The sequence below is a fragment of the Haliotis rubra genome, unplaced genomic scaffold (genome assembly GCF_003918875.1).
Source record: "Haliotis rubra isolate DU_JTF1 unplaced genomic scaffold, ASM391887v1 Scf241, whole genome shotgun sequence".
In the NCBI taxonomy this organism is placed as follows: domain Eukaryota; kingdom Metazoa; phylum Mollusca; class Gastropoda; order Lepetellida; family Haliotidae; genus Haliotis; species Haliotis rubra.
The window spans coordinates 1,033,300-1,052,639 of record NW_025766459.1 but is presented as its reverse complement, the minus strand read 5'-3'; the positions used below and the strand labels follow the sequence as shown (position 1 = coordinate 1,052,639).

The following is a 19,340-nucleotide window of genomic DNA, read 5'->3' as shown; positions in this document are numbered from 1 at the left end:
GACATGATCATGTATCTAGATCTTTTACCGTGATTCACTACCTATCTGTCAACACTTGTATAGATGGACATGGTCCTCTATCTAGATCTTTTACCGTGGTTCACTACCTATCTGTCAACACTTGCATAGATGCACATGGTCCTCTATCTAGATCTTTTACCATGATTCACTACCTATCTGTCAACACTTGTATAGATGGACATGGTCCTCTATCTAGATCTTTTACCGTGATTCACTACCTATCTGTCAACACTTGTATAGATGGACATGGTCCTCTATCTAGATCTTTACCGTGATTGACTACCTATCTGTCAACACTTGTATAGATGGACATGGTCCTCTATCTAGATCTTTTACCGTGATTCACTACCTATCTGTCAACACTTGCATAGAAGCGGACATGATCCCCTATCTAGATCTTTTTACCGTGATTCACTACCTATCTGTCAACACTTGTATAGATGGACATGGTCCTCTATCTAGATCTTTTACCGTGATTCACTACCTATCTGTCAACACTTGTATAGATGGACATGGTCCTCTATCTAGATCTTTTACCGTGATTCACTACCTATCTGTCAACACTTGTATAGATGGACATGGTCCTCTATCTAGATCTTTTACCGTGATTCACTACCTATCTGTCAACACTTGTATAGATGGACATGGTCCTCTATCTAGATCTTTTACCGTGATTCACTACCTATCTGTCAACAATTGTATAGACGGACATGATCCCCTATCTAGATCTTTTACCGTGATTGACTACCTATCTGTCAACACTTGTATAGATGGACATGGTCCTCTCTATCTAGATCTTTTACCGTGATTCACTACCTATCTGTCAACACTTGTATAGATGGACATGGTCCTCTATCTAGATCTTTTACCGTGATTCACTACCTATCTGTCAACACTTGTATAGATGGACATGGTCCTCTATCTAGATCTTTTACGTGGTTCACTACCTATCTGTCAACACTTGCATAGATGCACATGGTCCTCTATCTAGATCTTTTACCGTGATTCACTACCTATCTGTCAACACTTGCATAGACGGACATGATCCCCTATCTAGATCTTTTAACGTGATTCACTACCTATCTGTCAACACTTGCATAGATGCACATGGTCCTCTATCTAGATCTTTTACCGTGATTCACTACCTATCTGTCAACACTTGTATAGATGGACATGGTCCTCTATCTAGATCTTTTACCGTGATTCACTACCTATCTGTCAACACTTGTATAGATGGACATGGTCCTCTATCTAGATCTTTTACCGTGATTCACTACCTATCTGTCAACACTTGTATAGATGGACATGGTCCTCTATCTAGATCTTTACCATGATTCACTACCTATCTGTCAACAATTGTATAGATGGACATGGTCCTCTATCTAGATCTTTTACCGTGATTCACTACCTATCTGTCAACACTTGTATAGATGGACATGGTCCTCTATCTAGATCTTTTACCGTGATTCACTACCAATCTGTCAACACTTGTATAGATGGACATGGTCTTCTATCTAGATCTTTTACCGTGATTCACTACCTATCTGTCAACACTTGTATAGATGGACATGGTCCTCTATCTAGATCTTTTACCGTGATTCACTACCTATCTGTCAACACTTGTATAGATGGACATGGTCCTCTATCTAGATCTTTACCGTGATTCACTACCTATCTGTCAACACTTGTATAGATGGACATGGTCCTCTATCTAGATCTTTTACCGTGATTCACTACCTATCTGTCAACACTTGTATAGATGGACATGGTCCTCTATCTAGATCTTTTACCGTGATTCACTACCTATCTGTCAACACTTGTATAGATGGACATGGTCCTCTATCTAGATCTTTTACCGTGATTCACTACCTATCTGTCAACACTTGCATAGACGGACGTGATGCCCTATCTAGATCTTTTACCGTGATTCACTACCTATCTGTCAACACTTGCATAGACGGACATGGTCCTCTATCTAGATCTTTTACCACGATTCACTACCTATCTGTCAACACTTGTATAGATGGACATGGTCCTCTATCTAGATCTTTTACCATGATTCACTACCTATCTGTCAACACTTGTATAGATGGACATGGTCCTCTATCTAGATCTTTTACCGTGATTCACTACCTATCTGTCAACACTTGTATAGATGGACATGATCATCTATCTAGATCTTTTACCGTCATTCACTACCTATCTGTCAACACTTGTATAGATGGACATGGTCCTCTATCTAGATCTTTTACCGTGGTTCACTACCTATCTGTCAACACTTGCATAGATGCACATGGTCCTCTATCTAGATCTTTTACCATGATTCACTACCTATCTGTCAACACTTGTATAGATGGACATGGTCCTCTATCTAGATCTTTTACCGTGATTCACTACCTATCTGTCAACACTTGTATAGATGGACATGGTCCTCTATCTAGATCTTTACCGTGATTGACTACCTATCTGTCAACACTTGTATAGATGGACATGGTCCTCTATCTAGATCTTTACCGTGATTCACTACCTATCTGTCAACACTTATATAGATGGACATGGTCCTCTATCTAGATCTTTACCGTGATTCACTACCTATCTGTCAACACTTGTATAGATGGACATGGTCCTCTATCTAGATCTTTACCATGATTCACTACCTATCTGTCAACAATTGTATAGATGGACATGGTCCTCTATCTAGATCTTTTACCGTGATTCACTACCTATCTGTCAACACTTGTATAGATGGACATGGTCCTCTATCTAGATCTTTTACCGTGATTCACTACCAATCTGTCAACACTTGTATAGATGGACATGGTCTTCTATCTAGATCTTTTACCGTGATTCACTACCTATCTGTCAACACTTGTATAGATGGACATGGTCCTCTATCTAGATCTTTTACCGTGATTCACTACCTATCTGTCAACACTTGTATAGATGGACATGGTCCTCTATCTAGATCTTTACCGTGATTCACTACCTATCTGTCAACACTTGTATAGATGGACATGGTCCTCTATCTAGATCTTTTACCGTGATTCACTACCTATCTGTCAACACTTGTATAGATGGACATGGTCCTCTATCTAGATCTTTTACCGTGATTCACTACCTATCTGTCAACACTTATATAGATGGACATGGTCCTCTATCTAGATCTTTACCGTGATTCACTACCTATTTGTCAACACTTGCATAGACGGACGGATGCCCTATCTAGATCTTTACCGTGATTCACTACCTATCTGTCAACACTTGCATAGACGGACATGGTCCTCTATCTAGATCTTTTACCACGATTCACTACCTATCTGTCAACACTTGTATAGATGGACATGGTCCTCTATCTAGATCTTTTACCATGATTCACTACCTATCTGTCAACACTTGTATAGATGGACATGGTCCTCTATCTAGATCTTTTACCGTGATTCACTACCTATCTGTCAACACTTGTATAGATGGACATGATCATCTATCTAGATCTTTACCGTGATTCACTACCTATCTGTCAACACTTGTATAGATGGACATGGTCCTCTATCTAGATCTTTTACCGTGGTTCACTACCTATCTGTCAACACTTGCATAGATGCACATGGTCCTCTATCTAGATCTTTTACCATGATTCACTACCTATCTGTCAACACTTGTATAGATGGACATGGTCCTCTATCTAGATCTTTTACCGTGATTCACTACCTATCTGTCAACACTTGTATAGATGGACATGGTCCTCTATCTAGATCTTTTACCGTGATTGACTACCTATCTGTCAACACTTGTATAGATGGACATGGTCCTCTATCTAGATCTTTTACCGTGATTGACTACCTATCTGTCAACACTTGCATAGACGGACATGATCCCCTATCTAGATCTTTTACCGTGATTCACTACCTATCTGTCAACACTTGTATAGATGGACATGGTCCTCTATCTAGATCTTTTACCGTGATTCACTACCTATCTGTCAACACTTGTATAGATGGACATGGTCCTCTATCTAGATCTTTTACCGTGATTCACTACCTATCTGTCAACACTTGTATAGATGGACATGGTCCTCTATCTAGATCTTTTACCGTGATTCACTACCTATCTGTCAACACTTGTATAGACGGACATGATCCCCTATCTAGATCTTTTACCGTGATTCACTACCTATCTGTCAACACTTGTATAGATGGACATGGTCCTCTATCTAGATCTTTTACCGTGATTCACTACCTATCTGTCAACACTTGTATAGATGGACATGGTCCTCTATCTAGATCTTTTACCGTGATTCACTACCTATCTGTCAACACTTGTATAGATGGACATGGTCCTCTATCTAGATCTTTTACCGTGGTTCACTACCTATCTGTCAACACTTGCATAGATGCACATGGTCCTCTATCTAGATCTTTTACCGTGATTCACTACCTATCTGTCAACACTTGCATAGACGGACATGATCCCCTATCTAGATCTTTTACCGTGATTCACTACCTATCTGTCAACACTTGCATAGATGCACATGGTCCTCTATCTAGATCTTTTACCGTGATTCACTACCTATCTGTCAACACTTGTATAGATGGACATGGTCCTCTATCTAGATCTTTTACCGTGATTCACTACCTATCTGTCAACACTTGTATAGATGGACATGGTCCTCTATCTAGATCTTTTACCGTGATTCACTACCTATCTGTCAACACTTGTATAGATGGACATGGTCCTCTATCTAGATCTTTTACCATGATTCACTACCTATCTGTCAACAATTGTATAGATGGACATGGTCCTCTATCTAGATCTTTTACCGTGATTCACTACCTATCTGTCAACACTTGTATAGATGGACATGGTCCTCTATCTAGATCTTTTACCGTGATTCACTACCAATCTGTCAACACTTGTATAGATGGACATGGTCTTCTATCTAGATCTTTTACCGTGATTCACTACCTATCTGTCAACACTTGTATAGATGGACATGGTCCTCTATCTAGATCTTTACCGTGATTCACTACCTATCTGTCAACACTTGTATAGATGGACATGGTCCTCTATCTAGATCTTTTACCGTGATTCACTACCTATCTGTCAACACTTGTATAGATGGACATGGTCCTCTATCTAGATCTTTTACCGTGATTCACTACCTATCTGTCAACACTTGTATAGATGGACATGGTCCTCTATCTAGATCTTTTACCGTGATTCACTACCTATCTGTCAACACTTATATAGATGGACATGGTCCTCTATCTAGATCTTTTACCGTGATTCACTACCTATCTGTCAACACTTGCATAGACGGACGTGATGCCCTATCTAGATCTTTTACCGTGATTCACTACCTATCTGTCAACACTTGCATAGACGGACATGGTCCTCTATCTAGATCTTTTACCACGATTCACTACCTATCTGTCAACACTTGTATAGATGGACATGGTCCTCTATCTAGATCTTTTACCATGATTCACTACCTATCTGTCAACACTTGTATAGATGGACATGGTCCTCTATCTAGATCTTTACCGTGATTCACTACCTATCTGTCAACACTTGTATAGATGGACATGATCATCTATCTAGATCTTTTACCGTGATTCACTACCTATCTGTCAACACTTGTATAGATGGACATGGTCCTCTATCTAGATCTTTACCGTGGTTCACTACCTATCTGTCAACACTTGCATAGATGCACATGGTCCTCTATCTAGATCTTTTACCATGATTCACTACCTATCTGTCAACACTTGTATAGATGGACATGGTCCTCTATCTAGATCTTTTACCGTGATTCACTACCTATCTGTCAACACTTGTATAGATGGACATGGTCCTCTATCTAGATCTTTTACCGTGATTGACTACCTATCTGTCAACACTTGTATAGATGGACATGGTCCTCTATCTAGATCTTTTACCGTGATTCACTACCTATCTGTCAACACTTATATAGATGGACATGGTCCTCTATCTAGATCTTTTACCGTGATTCACTACCTATCTGTCAACACTTGCATAGACGGACATGATCCCCTATCTAGATCTTTTACCGTGATTCACTACCTATCTGTCAACACTTGTATAGATGGACATGGTCCTCTATCTAGATCTTTTACCGTGATTGACTACCTATCTGTCAACACTTATATAGATGGACATGGTCCTCTATCTAGATCTTTTACCGTGATTCACTACCTATCTGTCAACACTTGCATAGACGGACGTGATGCCCTATCTAGATCTTTTACCGTGATTCACTACCTATCTGTCAACACTTGCATAGACGGACATGGTCCTCTATCTAGATCTTTTACCGTGATTCACTACCTATCTGTCAACACTTGCATAGACGGACATGATCCCCTATCTAGATCTTTTACCGTGATTCACTACCTATCTGTCAACACTTGCATAGATGCACATGGTCCTCTATCTAGATCTTTTACCGTGATTCACTACCTATCTGTCAACACTTGTATAGATGGACATGGTCCTCTATCTAGATCTTTTACCGTGATTCACTACCTATCTGTCAACACTTGTATAGATGGACATGGTCCTCTATCTAGATCTTTTACCGTGATTCACTACCTATCTGTCAACACTTGTATAGATGGACATGGTCCTCTATCTAGATCTTTTACCATGATTCACTACCTATCTGTCAACACTTGTATAGATGGACATGGTCCTCTATCTAGATCTTTTACCGTGATTCACTACCTATCTGTCAACACTTGTATAGATGGACATGGTCCTCTATCTAGATCTTTTACCGTGATTCACTACCTATCTGTCAACACTTGTATAGATGGACATGGTCTTCTATCTAGATCTTTTACCGTGATTCACTACCTATCTGTCAACACTTGTATAGATGGACATGGTCCTCTATCTAGATCTTTTACCGTGATTCACTACCTATCTGTCAACACTTGTATAGATGGACATGGTCCTCTATCTAGATCTTTTACCGTGATTCACTACCTATCTGTCAACACTTGTATAGATGGACATGGTCCTCTATCTAGATCTTTTACCGTGATTCACTACCTATCTGTCAACACTTGTATAGATGGACATGGTCCTCTATCTAGATCTTTTACCGTGATTCACTACCTATCTGTCAACACTTGTATAGATGGACATGGTCCTCTATCTAGATCTTTTACCATGATTCACTACCTATCTGTCAACACTTGTATAGATGGACATGGTCCTCTATCTAGATCTTTTACCGTGATTCACTACCTATCTGTCAACACTTGTATAGATGGACATGGTCCTCTATCTAGATCTTTACCGTGATTCACTACCTATCTGTCAACACTTGTATAGATGGACATGGTCCTCTATCTAGATCTTTTACCGTGATTCACTACCTATCTGTCAACACTTGTATAGATGGACATGGTCCTCTATCTAGATCTTTTACCGTGATTCACTACCTATCTGTCAACACTTGTATAGATGGACATGGTCCTCTATCTAGATCTTTTACCGTGATTCACTACCTATCTGTCAACACTTGTATAGATGGACATGGTCCTCTATCTAGATCTTTTACCGTGATTCACTACCTATCTGTCAACACTTGTATAGATGGACATGGTCCTCTATCTAGATCTTTTACCGTGATTCACTACCTATCTGTCAACACTTATATAGATGGACATGGTCCTCTATCTAGATCTTTTACCGTGATTCACTACCTATCTGTCAACACTTGCATAGATGGACGATGATCCCTATCTAGATCTTTTACCGTGATTCACTACCTATCTGTCAACACTTGCATAGACGGACATGGTCCTCTATCTAGATCTTTTACCGTGATTCACTACCTATCTGTCAACACTTGCATAGACGGACGTGATGCCCTATCTAGATCTTTTACCGTGATTCACTACCTATCTGTCAACACTTGCATAGACGGACATGGTCCTCTATCTAGATCTTTTACCACGATTCACTACCTATCTGTCAACACTTGTATAGATGGACATGGTCCTCTATCTAGATCTTTACCATGATTCACTACCTATCTGTCAACACTTGTATAGATGGACATGGTCCTCTATCTAGATCTTTTACCGTGATTCACTACCTATCTGTCAACACTTGTATAGATGGACATGATCATCTATCTAGATCTTTTACCGTGATTCACTACCTATCTGTCAACACTTGTATAGATGGACATGGTCCTCTATCTAGATCTTTTACCGTGATTCACTACCTATCTGTCAACACTTGCATAGATGCACATGGTCCTCTATCTAGATCTTTTACCATGATTCACTACCTATCTGTCAACACTTGTATAGATGGACATGGTCCTCTATCTAGATCTTTTACCGTGATTCACTACCTATCTGTCAACACTTGTATAGATGGACATGGTCCTCTATCTAGATCTTTTACCGTGATTCACTACCTATCTGTCAACACTTGTATAGATGGACATGGTCCTCTATCTAGATCTTTTACCGTGATTCACTACCTATCTGTCAACACTTGTATATAGATGGACATGGTCCTCTATCTAGATCTTTTACCGTGATTCACTACCTATCTGTCAACACTTGTATAGATGGACATGATCCCCTATCTAGATCTTTTACCGTGATTCACTACCTATCTGTCAACACTTGTATAGATGGACATGGTCCTCTATCTAGATCTTTTACCGTGATTGACTACCTATCTGTCAACACTTATATAGATGGACATGGTCCTCTATCTAGATCTTTTACCGTGATTCACTACCTATCTGTCAACACTTGCATAGACGGACGTGATGCCCTATCTAGATCTTTTACCGTGATTCACTACCTATCTGTCAACACTTGCATAGACGGACATGGTCCTCTATCTAGATCTTTTACCGTGATTCACTACCTATCTGTCAACACTTGCATAGACGGACATGATCCCCTATCTAGATCTTTTACCGTGATTCACTACCTATCTGTCAACACTTGCATAGATGCACATGGTCCTCTATCTAGATCTTTTACCGTGATTCACTACCTATCTGTCAACACTTGTATAGATGGACATGGTCCTCTATCTAGATCTTTACCGTGATTCACTACCTATCTGTCAACACTTGTATAGATGGACATGGTCCTCTATCTAGATCTTTTACCGTGATTCACTACCTATCTGTCAACACTTGTATAGATGGACATGGTCCTCTATCTAGATCTTTTACCGTGATTCACTACCTATCTGTCAACAATTGCATAGATGGACATGGTCCTCTATCTAGATCTTTTACCGTGATTCACTACCTATCTGTCAACACTTGTATAGATGGACATGGTCCTCTATCTAGATCTTTTACCGTGATTCACTACCAATCTGTCAACACTTGTATAGATGGACATGGTCTTCTATCTAGATCTTTTACCGTGATTCACTACCTATCTGTCAACACTTGTATAGATGGACATGGTCCTCTATCTAGATCTTTTACCGTGATTCACTACCTATCTGTCAACACTTGTATAGATGGACATGGTCCTCTATCTAGATCTTTACCGTGATTCACTACCTATCTGTCAACACTTGTATAGATGGACATGGTCCTCTATCTAGATCTTTACCGTGATTCACTACCTATCTGTCAACACTTGTATAGATGGACATGGTCCTCTATCTAGATCTTTTACCGTGATTCACTACCTATCTGTCAACACTTGTATAGATGGACATGGTCCTCTATCTAGATCTTTACCATGATTCACTACCTATCTGTCAACAATTGTATAGATGGACATGGTCCTCTATCTAGATCTTTTACCGTGATTCACTACCTATCTGTCAACACTTGTATAGATGGACATGGTCCTCTATCTAGATCTTTACCGTGATTCACTACCAATCTGTCAACACTTGTATAGATGGACATGGTCTTCTATCTAGATCTTTTACCGTGATTCACTACCTATCTGTCAACACTTGTATAGATGGACATGGTCCTCTATCTAGATCTTTTACCGTGATTCACTACCTATCTGTCAACACTTGTATAGATGGACATGGTCCTCTATCTAGATCTTTACCGTGATTCACTACCTATCTGTCAACACTTGTATAGATGGACATGGTCCTCTATCTAGATCTTTACCGTGATTCACTACCTATCTGTCAACACTTGTATAGATGGACATGGTCCTCTATCTAGATCTTTTACCGTGATTCACTACCTATCTGTCAACACTTATATAGATGGACATGGTCCTCTATCTAGATCTTTTACCGTGATTCACTACCTATCTGTCAACACTTGCATAGACGGACGTGATGCCCTATCTAGATCTTTTACCGTGATTCACTACCTATCTGTCAACACTTGCATAGACGGACATGGTCCTCTATCTAGATCTTTTACCACGATTCACTACCTATCTGTCAACACTTGTATAGATGGACATGGTCCTCTATCTAGATCTTTTACCATGATTCACTACCTATCTGTCAACACTTGTATAGATGGACATGGTCCTCTATCTAGATCTTTTACCGTGATTCACTACCTATCTGTCAACACTTGTATAGATGGACATGATCATCTATCTAGATCTTTTACCGTGATTCACTACCTATCTGTCAACACTTGTATAGATGGACATGGTCCTCTATCTAGATCTTTTACCGTGGTTCACTACCTATCTGTCAACACTTGCATAGATGCACATGGTCCTCTATCTAGATCTTTTACCATGATTCACTACCTATCTGTCAACACTTGTATAGATGGACATGGTCCTCTATCTAGATCTTTTACCGTGATTCACTACCTATCTGTCAACACTTGTATAGATGGACATGGTCCTCTATCTAGATCTTTTACCGTGATTGACTACCTATCTGTCAACACTTGTATAGATGGACATGGTCCTCTATCTAGATCTTTTACCGTGATTCACTACCTATCTGTCAACACTTATATAGATGGACATGGTCCTCTATCTAGATCTTTTACCGTGATTCACTACCTATCTGTCAACACTTGCATAGACGGACATGATCCCCTATCTAGATCTTTTACCGTGATTCACTACCTATCTGTCAACACTTGTATAGATGGACATGGTCCTCTATCTAGATCTTTTACCGTGATTCACTACCTATCTGTCAACACTTGTATAGATGGACATGGTCCTCTATCTAGATCTTTTACCGTGATTCACTACCTATCTGTCAACACTTGTATAGATGGACATGGTCCTCTATCTAGATCTTTTACCGTGATTCACTACCTATCCGCCAACACTTGTATAGATGGACATGGTCCTCTATCTAGATCTTTTACCGTGATTCACTACCTATCTGCCAACACTTGTATAGATGGACATGGTCCTCTATCTAGATCTTTTACCGTGATTCACTACCTATCCGCCAACACTTGTATAGATGGACATGGTCCTCTATCTAGATCTTTTACCGTGATTCACTACCTATCTGTCAACACTTGTATAGATGGACATGGTCCTCTATCTAGATCTTTTACCGTGATTCACTACCTATCTGTCAACACTTATATAGATGGACATGGTCCTCTATCTAGATCTTTTACCGTGATTCACTACCTATCTGTCAACACTTGTATAGATGGACATGGTCCTCTATCTAGATCTTTTACCGTGATTGACTACCTATCTGTCAACACTTGTATAGATGGACATGGTCCTCTATCTAGATCTTTACCGTGATTCACTACCTATCTGTCAACACTTATATAGATGGACATGGTCCTCTATCTAGATCTTTACCCGTGATTCACTACCTATCTGTCAACACTTGCATAGACGGACATGATTCCCTATCTAGATCTTTTACCGTGATTCACTACCTATCTGTCAACACTTGTATAGATGGACATGGTCCTCTATCTAGATCTTTTACCGTGATTCACTACCTATCTGTCAACACTTGTATAGATGGACATGGTCCTCTATCTAGATCTTTTACCGTGATTCACTACCTATCTGTCAACACTTGTATAGATGGACATGATCATCTATCTAGATCTTTTACCGTGATTCACTACCTATCCGCCAACACTTGTATAGATGGACATGGTCCTCTATCTAGATCTTTTACCGTGATTCACTACCTATCTGCCAACACTTGTATAGATGGACATGGTCCTCTATCTAGATCTTTTACCGTGATTCACTACCTATCCGCCAACACTTGTATAGATGGACATGGTCCTCTATCTAGATCTTTTACCATGATTCACTACCTATCCGTCAACACTTGGTGAATGCTTCATTGATTTGATAATAACTAATAATGGACATATTTAGCCCGTCTGTATCCACACACACATGCATGCACATGGTGCTACAATATAATCAGGGGATAATGTACACCCAAATATACATTGTGGGTTTGAAGAGTTGTTAATAATAGCTGCTCTTGAAGAGATAGCTAGGTTTTCAAGGTTTGAAACGTTTTAGAATTGTTGAATTTAAACAGAACTGTATTTGTATTAGGGTACATTTACTTTTAACTGTATTTTGTTCTTGAACCATTGCTGATAGATTGTTAACTTTTTTGTTAACAAAAAAACGTGACAAAAGCTGATCAATTTGCTCCTCTCCACTCACTCACTCACCCACCCCACTCACTCACTTATTGCTAAATCTCGGATACAGATGTCATATTTTGTCCAGCAAGTTCAGGTGTATTGATGTATGTACTGTACACATGGTATGTACAATATGATTGCTGCTGTCACATCCAACTGATCAACTGCTGGAAACTGCTACTTTCTTCTCTCTATTCCAGTCCTGTAAAAGATACTGTAGTCACTAATGACAGATGGGGAAAAGGTATCGCTTGTCACCATGGTGGCTTCCTCACCTGTAGCGACAGGTATAATCCAGGTGAGAACAGTTTAATCACTAGTTGTCCACTGTGCTCGTCATTCAAGAATTTCGACATGCTGATGTGAATGTTGTTTCATAATCTGGTACAGCTAAGAGATAATCACGATAATTTCAGTTTATTATAATTTAAGAAATATGTACACATTCATATGCTTCTTGATGGTATAATGAGGAGTGTTGGGCGACTTGTTCACTATAACAACAGGCTTGCTGAGAACCCAAGATATACAATATGTATGCATGATATACATTCTGTCATGCAGGGGTCCTTCAAAAGAGAAAATTTGAGAATGCCATGACGATTGATAAATATTCCTGGGGATACCGACGTAATGCGAGGATCACTGACTTCCTGAGCACCAAGGACCTATTGGCGACTTTCATCCAGACTGTCAGGTACGGTGCTACAGTTGGTGATAACATTGATGTACAAAACATTCTGGTCACAGTATCTGCACACATGTAGTTAATACACCTTTAAACAATCAACTGAACTCTTTAGTAATCTATTATTTAATGTATGTCGATAATGTAGTCAACTATATAGACACATAGAAAATAAACATATGAACACATGCACAGGGTGAGGAGATATGTGAGCTTCATAAGACAAAAATCATGTATAAAGTGTCCAAGTCTATCCTGTCTATAATGTGTCTAGGTCTATCCTTGGGGCGGTGGGTAGCCTAGTGGTTAAAGCGCTGGCTCGTCACTCCGAAGAACTTGGTTCGATTCCCCACATGGGTACAATGTGTGAAGCCCATTTCTGGTGTCCCCGCCACTGTGGTGTTGCTGGAATATTGCTAAAAGCAGCGTAAAACCATACTCAGTCAGTCAGTCTAAGCCTATCCTGTCTGTAGTGTGCCCAAGTCTGTCTTGTAATCTCCCTAAGTCTATCCTGTCTGTAATGTGCCCAACTCTGTCTTGTAATCTCCCTAAGTCTATCCTGTCTGTAGTGTGCCCAAGTCTGTCCTGTTATCTCCCTAAATCTATCCTGTCTGTAGTGTGCCCAAGTCTGTCCTGTAATCTCCCTAAGTCTATCCTGTCTGTAATGTGCCCAAGTCTGTCTTGTAATCTCCCTAAGTCTATCCTGTCTGTAATGTGCCCAAGTCTGTCTTGTAATGTGCCCAAGTCTGTCCTGTCTATAATGTGACCAAGTCTATCCTGTCTGTAATGTGTCCAAGTCTATCCTGTAATGTGTCCAAGTCTATCCTGTCTGTAATGTGCCCAAGTCTATCCTGTCTGTAATGTGTCCAAGTCTATCCTGTCTGTAATGTGTGTAATGTGTCCAAGTCTATCCTGTCTGTAATGTGCCCAAGTCTATCCTGTCTGTAATGTGTCCAAGTCTATCCTGTCTGTAATGTGCCCAAGTCTATCCTGTCTGTAATGTGCCCAAGTCTATCCTGTGTGTAATGTGTCCAAGTCTATCCTGTCTGTAATGTGCCCAAGTCTATCCTGTCTGTAATGTGTCTATCCTCCAAGTCTATCCTGTCTGTAATGTGTGTAATGTGTCCAAGTCTATCCTGTCTGTAATGTGTCCAAGTCTATCCTGTCTGTAATGTGTCCAAGTCTATCCTGTCTGTAATGTAATGTGTCCAAGTCTATCCTGTCTGTAATGTTCCCAAGTCTATCCTGTCTGTAATGTGTCCAAGTCTATCCTGTCTGTAATGTGCCCAAGTCTATCCTGTCTGTAATGTGACCAAGTCTATCCTGTCTGTAATGTGCCCAAGTCTATCCTGTGTGTAATGTGCCCAAGTCTATCCTGTGTGTAATGTAACCAAGTCTATCCTGTGAGTAATGTAACCAAGTCTATCCTGTGTGTAATGTAACCAAGTCTATCCTGTGTGTAATGTAACCAAGTCTAATGTAACCAAGTCCTATCCTGTGTGTAATGTAACCAAGTCTATCCTGTGTGTAATGTAAATGTAACCAAGTCTATCCTGTGTGTAATGTAACCAAGTCTATCCTGTGTGTAATGTAACCAAGTCTATCCTGTGTGTAATGTAACCAAGTCTATCCTGTGTGTAATGTGACCAAGTCTATCCTGTGTGTAATGTAACCAAGTCTATCCTGTGTGTAATGTAACCAAGTCTATCCTGTGTGTAATGTAACCAAGTCTATCCTGTGTGTAATGTAACCAAGTCTATCCTGTCTGTAATGTAACCAAGTCTATCCTTTCTGTAATGTAATTCCCTGTCTGTAATGTAACCAAGTCTATCCTGTGTAATGTGCCCAAGTCTAATGCTGTCCTGTAATGTGCCCAAATATATCCGGGTTTGTAATATGGTCAAGTTTATCCTGTCTGTAATGTGCCCACGCCTGTGTCTGTAATGTGCGTCTATTCCTGTCTGTAATGTGCCCACGTCTGTCTCTGTCTCGTAATTTGCCCAAGTGATTCCTGTCTGTAATGTGCCCAAGTCTATCCTGTCTGTAATGTGTGTTTCATGGGTGTTCCTGTAGTGTACAAAATCACAATATCGCCATGTCTTACACACCAATACAGTTCATCTCTGTGAGAAGATTTGAAAGCCAACAGGGATTGTTGTGTCATCAGGCAATTACCATGGTGGCGTGGACATTTGTGGTGGTCCGATTAATTGAAATAATCGAAGATTGGTCGCAGTGAATATACGACCAAGCAATCGATCATGTTTTCTCATAATTGAACACAAACAATTCTGGAACACTGGTTTTCATTAACAATATATTTCACAATTGGTTTTGTCTGTTACATTTCATAAGCACTACAAGCTCGTTCCAAGTCATGATTGAATATATCTTAAAGACTCTAAGAAATTTATGTCCCTTACATACTTGTCATCCTTTAAAGATATGAAATTTTGCACCAAAAAACCCAAAAGGACTACATGTTTTTTTTCCTTATTTGAGCATTAACAAAAATAACCAGGAACATTTCATAAATGACGCTAACCAATTATTTTCAATGATTGATCAGCTGTAATGAACCAATCATCAATTATGAGATTTTAACCAATTCCCAACACTAGTGGACATTACCTAAACACAGCATTCCGAGTAACAGACTTTTTGCTTGTACATAAACATAACTGAGTAGTTCTACAAACTGACAGTCAGTACAGGTATGTTGTGGCCGAAATATTGTACACTTTGTTATATCCTAGCTCCTGGAAACACACACCAAGTATGTACAATGGAGCAACTATTGATGTTCCTGATGGCCTTCCTTTTGATGTGACTGAAATTTCTGAATCAAGGTGGCATTGAATGTTAGTAAACTGACATCTCATTCACATCAGTATTAAATGTGGATGGTCAGTTTCCTGAGAGTTGACCGGAACCTCCTGTTTGTGACATCTTCATGCAGACAGATATAAAGGTACTGAGGATAAACACCTGACCCAGTTATGGTTTGTTTCTTCACAGCTGTGGCGGCAACATGCTGATGAATGTTGGACCCACCAAAGATGGCCTGATCATACCCCTGTTCCAGGAACGCCTGCTGAATATGGGCGAGTGGCTCAACGTCAACGGTGATGCCATCTACAGTACTCGCCCCTGGACTTTCCAGAACGACTCCCTCACCAACAATACATGGTAAATATTGGATCCTAGCCATCATTGTGGAATTGTGTTCCTGTGCCAACATATGATGTGATAGTGTTTCTATACCAACATATGATGTACGTGATAATGTTTCTATGACAACATATAATGTGATAGTGTTTCTATGACAACATATAATGTGATAGTGTTTCTGTGCCAACATATAATGTGATAGTGTTTCTATGACAACATATTATGTGATAGTGTTTCTGTGACAACTATAATGTGATAGTGTTTCTATGACAACTATAATGTGATAGTGTTTGTATGACAACATATGACATGATAGTGTTTCTATGACAACATATGACATGATAGTGTTTCTATGACAACATATAATGTGATAGTGTTTGTATGACAACATATGACGTGATAGTGTTTGTATGACATGATAGTGTTTCTATGACAACATATGATGTGATAGTGTTTCTATGACAACATATGACATGATAGTGTTTCTATGACAACATATTACATGATAGTGTTTCTATGACAACATATGATGTGATAGTGTTTGTATCTCAGTTGAGGCAGCCAACAAAGGCTGAAATATTTTATTATGCTCACACAGACTATAAACACTAAACTCAAATAGTGTTTCATGCCAATGTAGGCTGGAGAAGTATAACATAAACAAGAGTCAAAGAACTTCCAAATTTGAAATGTCAAACCCTAAAGCACTGACCAGTGTATATCACAAGCAGTGTCCCACGATACATCCAGGGACAGACTGACCAGTGTATATCACAAGCAGTGTCCCACGATACATCCAGGGACAGACTGACCAGTGTATATCACAAGCAGTGTCCCACGATACATCCAGGGACAGACTGACCAGTGTATATCACAAGCAGTGTCCCACGATACATCCAGGGACAGACTGACCAGTGTATATCACAAGCAGTGTCCCACGATACATCCAGGGACAGATTGACCAGTGTATATCACAAGCAGTGTCCCACGATACATCCAGGGACCGACTGACCAGTGTATATCACAAGCAGTGTCCCGCGATACATCCAGGGACAGACTGACCAGTGTATATCACAAGCAGTGTCCTACGATACATACAGGGACAGATTGACCAGTGTATTCAGTCACTGAGGCTGCACATCCAATCAATGTTTGCTCATTTTACGACAAGCCTGGATTGCCAGGAACCAATTGTTCCATTATATCATGTAACTTGTGTTGTTTCAGGTATACCTCTAAAGTGACGGCCAGTGGCCGGAATGTGTATGCTATCATCCTCGACTGGCCGAAAGGGGAGACTCTGAGCCTTGGCCGACCTTTGACCACGGTTGCCACCACAGTGAGCCTGATGGGATATCCTGGGAAGTTCAACTGGAAGGAGAGAAGCACTGGCGGCATGGACATCGAGATTCCAGCCATCCCCATCAACAAGATGCCGTGTAAATATGCCTGGGCGTTCCAGCTGACTGGTATAGGGAATTGATGAAGTAGGACCACATAGAAGCTGGACTGGAGCCTTGTAAAATCAAGTGTCCTGTTTCTCACACCCAAGCCATAACAAAGCAATGTTATTTTTAAGAACTGTTGAGAAACACTCTTTCATCTCCAGTTTTCATGAGAAACATGAATATTTGTTTAACTGCCCAAGCAACAGTGTGATCATTCAGTAGGTATATTATATTTCACCCACAAGGTAGTCTGATAGGATTTCTAGCCATGTAATCTTCCCCACCAGGAAGTGGGTCCTGGCTCCATATGATGAACTCTGTGTACAGTGGATATACATTTCTACATGTGTGTATGTTTTTGTTTAGATGTGTACATATTTCTTTGACATTCCATTGGATGGTAAATGTATGTCCTGTATACAAGTCTCTGATTGAACACAGTATTTGGGCATTAGTGGTGTCCATGGGTAAAAGTCACGATATTCTTCAAACACAACATGGAAGGACATTTATAAACATGCCTACAATTTGAACCAGTTTTGAAGAAATATCCAAATGTGATATTTATAATATCATTTGAATTTGAAAACAAATACATGCTAATATGCTTATAAGGCTGTTCTAATAGGCCTATTTCATATACAGGTATGTAACTATTTATTTCACATGATATTGACTGTGGAAATGTAGACACATTCTGGACAGATTGTACATGCCATACATGAGAGAATCTTGTGTCCTATGATTGTGATCGTTGAACTGAATCAGGCACTATTCAACCCTTTCACGACTTCATGTATTTCTGTACTTAAACTTGCTTATCATATTCACACCCATTTTGACGTTTCTAAGTACAAACTGTAGTTTTGAAATACAGACTATAATTATTCATATAGCCTCAACTAATTAAATTACATAAATGATTGGAAAACGTGTGTTTTTTTAACATCTATATGTGAAAAAGATGGAACTCTTGTAGTAGTTATATTCAAAATAATTAGGTAAAAAAGTGTTAATTCAAATTGCATAGATAATCTTGTTCACCCATAAAAGTTTCACTTCCTGTGTAGCACTGAACTGGCAACATGTGACTTGATATCTCTGCAGAACAATTAATTTCAAATTTTTATTTATACCATTATTTCACACTGGAGAAACAAAGGGGGAACCTCTGGTCAGCTGTGACAGACAGGGCTCCAGATCATTTTTCAACATCAGGAGTACGTACTCCTTATTTTTTCAGTATATGAGTACTGGAAAACAATAAGAGTACATTTAGAGTACTGAATGGATATTAATGGTGTATAATTAAACTTGTGCTTTGTTTCATATATGTATGACAGCATTGTTACTCTGGTGTAAACGGTCAATAAACAATTAAACAATA

The 19,340-nt window shown here is 39.6% G+C and overlaps 1 protein-coding gene across 1 annotated transcript in view; it reads left to right on the top strand.

Moving 5' to 3' along the window:
- Positions 1 to 19,340, top strand: part of LOC124278763 (alpha-L-fucosidase-like) — a 31,245-nt gene extending 11,905 nt beyond the window's left edge. The window contains exons 5-8 of the mRNA XM_046714534.1: positions 12,847 to 12,944; positions 13,211 to 13,343; positions 16,353 to 16,523; positions 17,733 to 19,340. Coding sequence (XP_046570490.1) covers positions 12,847 to 12,944; positions 13,211 to 13,343; positions 16,353 to 16,523; positions 17,733 to 17,988 — 658 coding nt within the window. The 3' untranslated portion in view covers positions 17,989 to 19,340. The remainder of the gene's footprint in view (positions 1 to 12,846; positions 12,945 to 13,210; positions 13,344 to 16,352; positions 16,524 to 17,732) is intronic.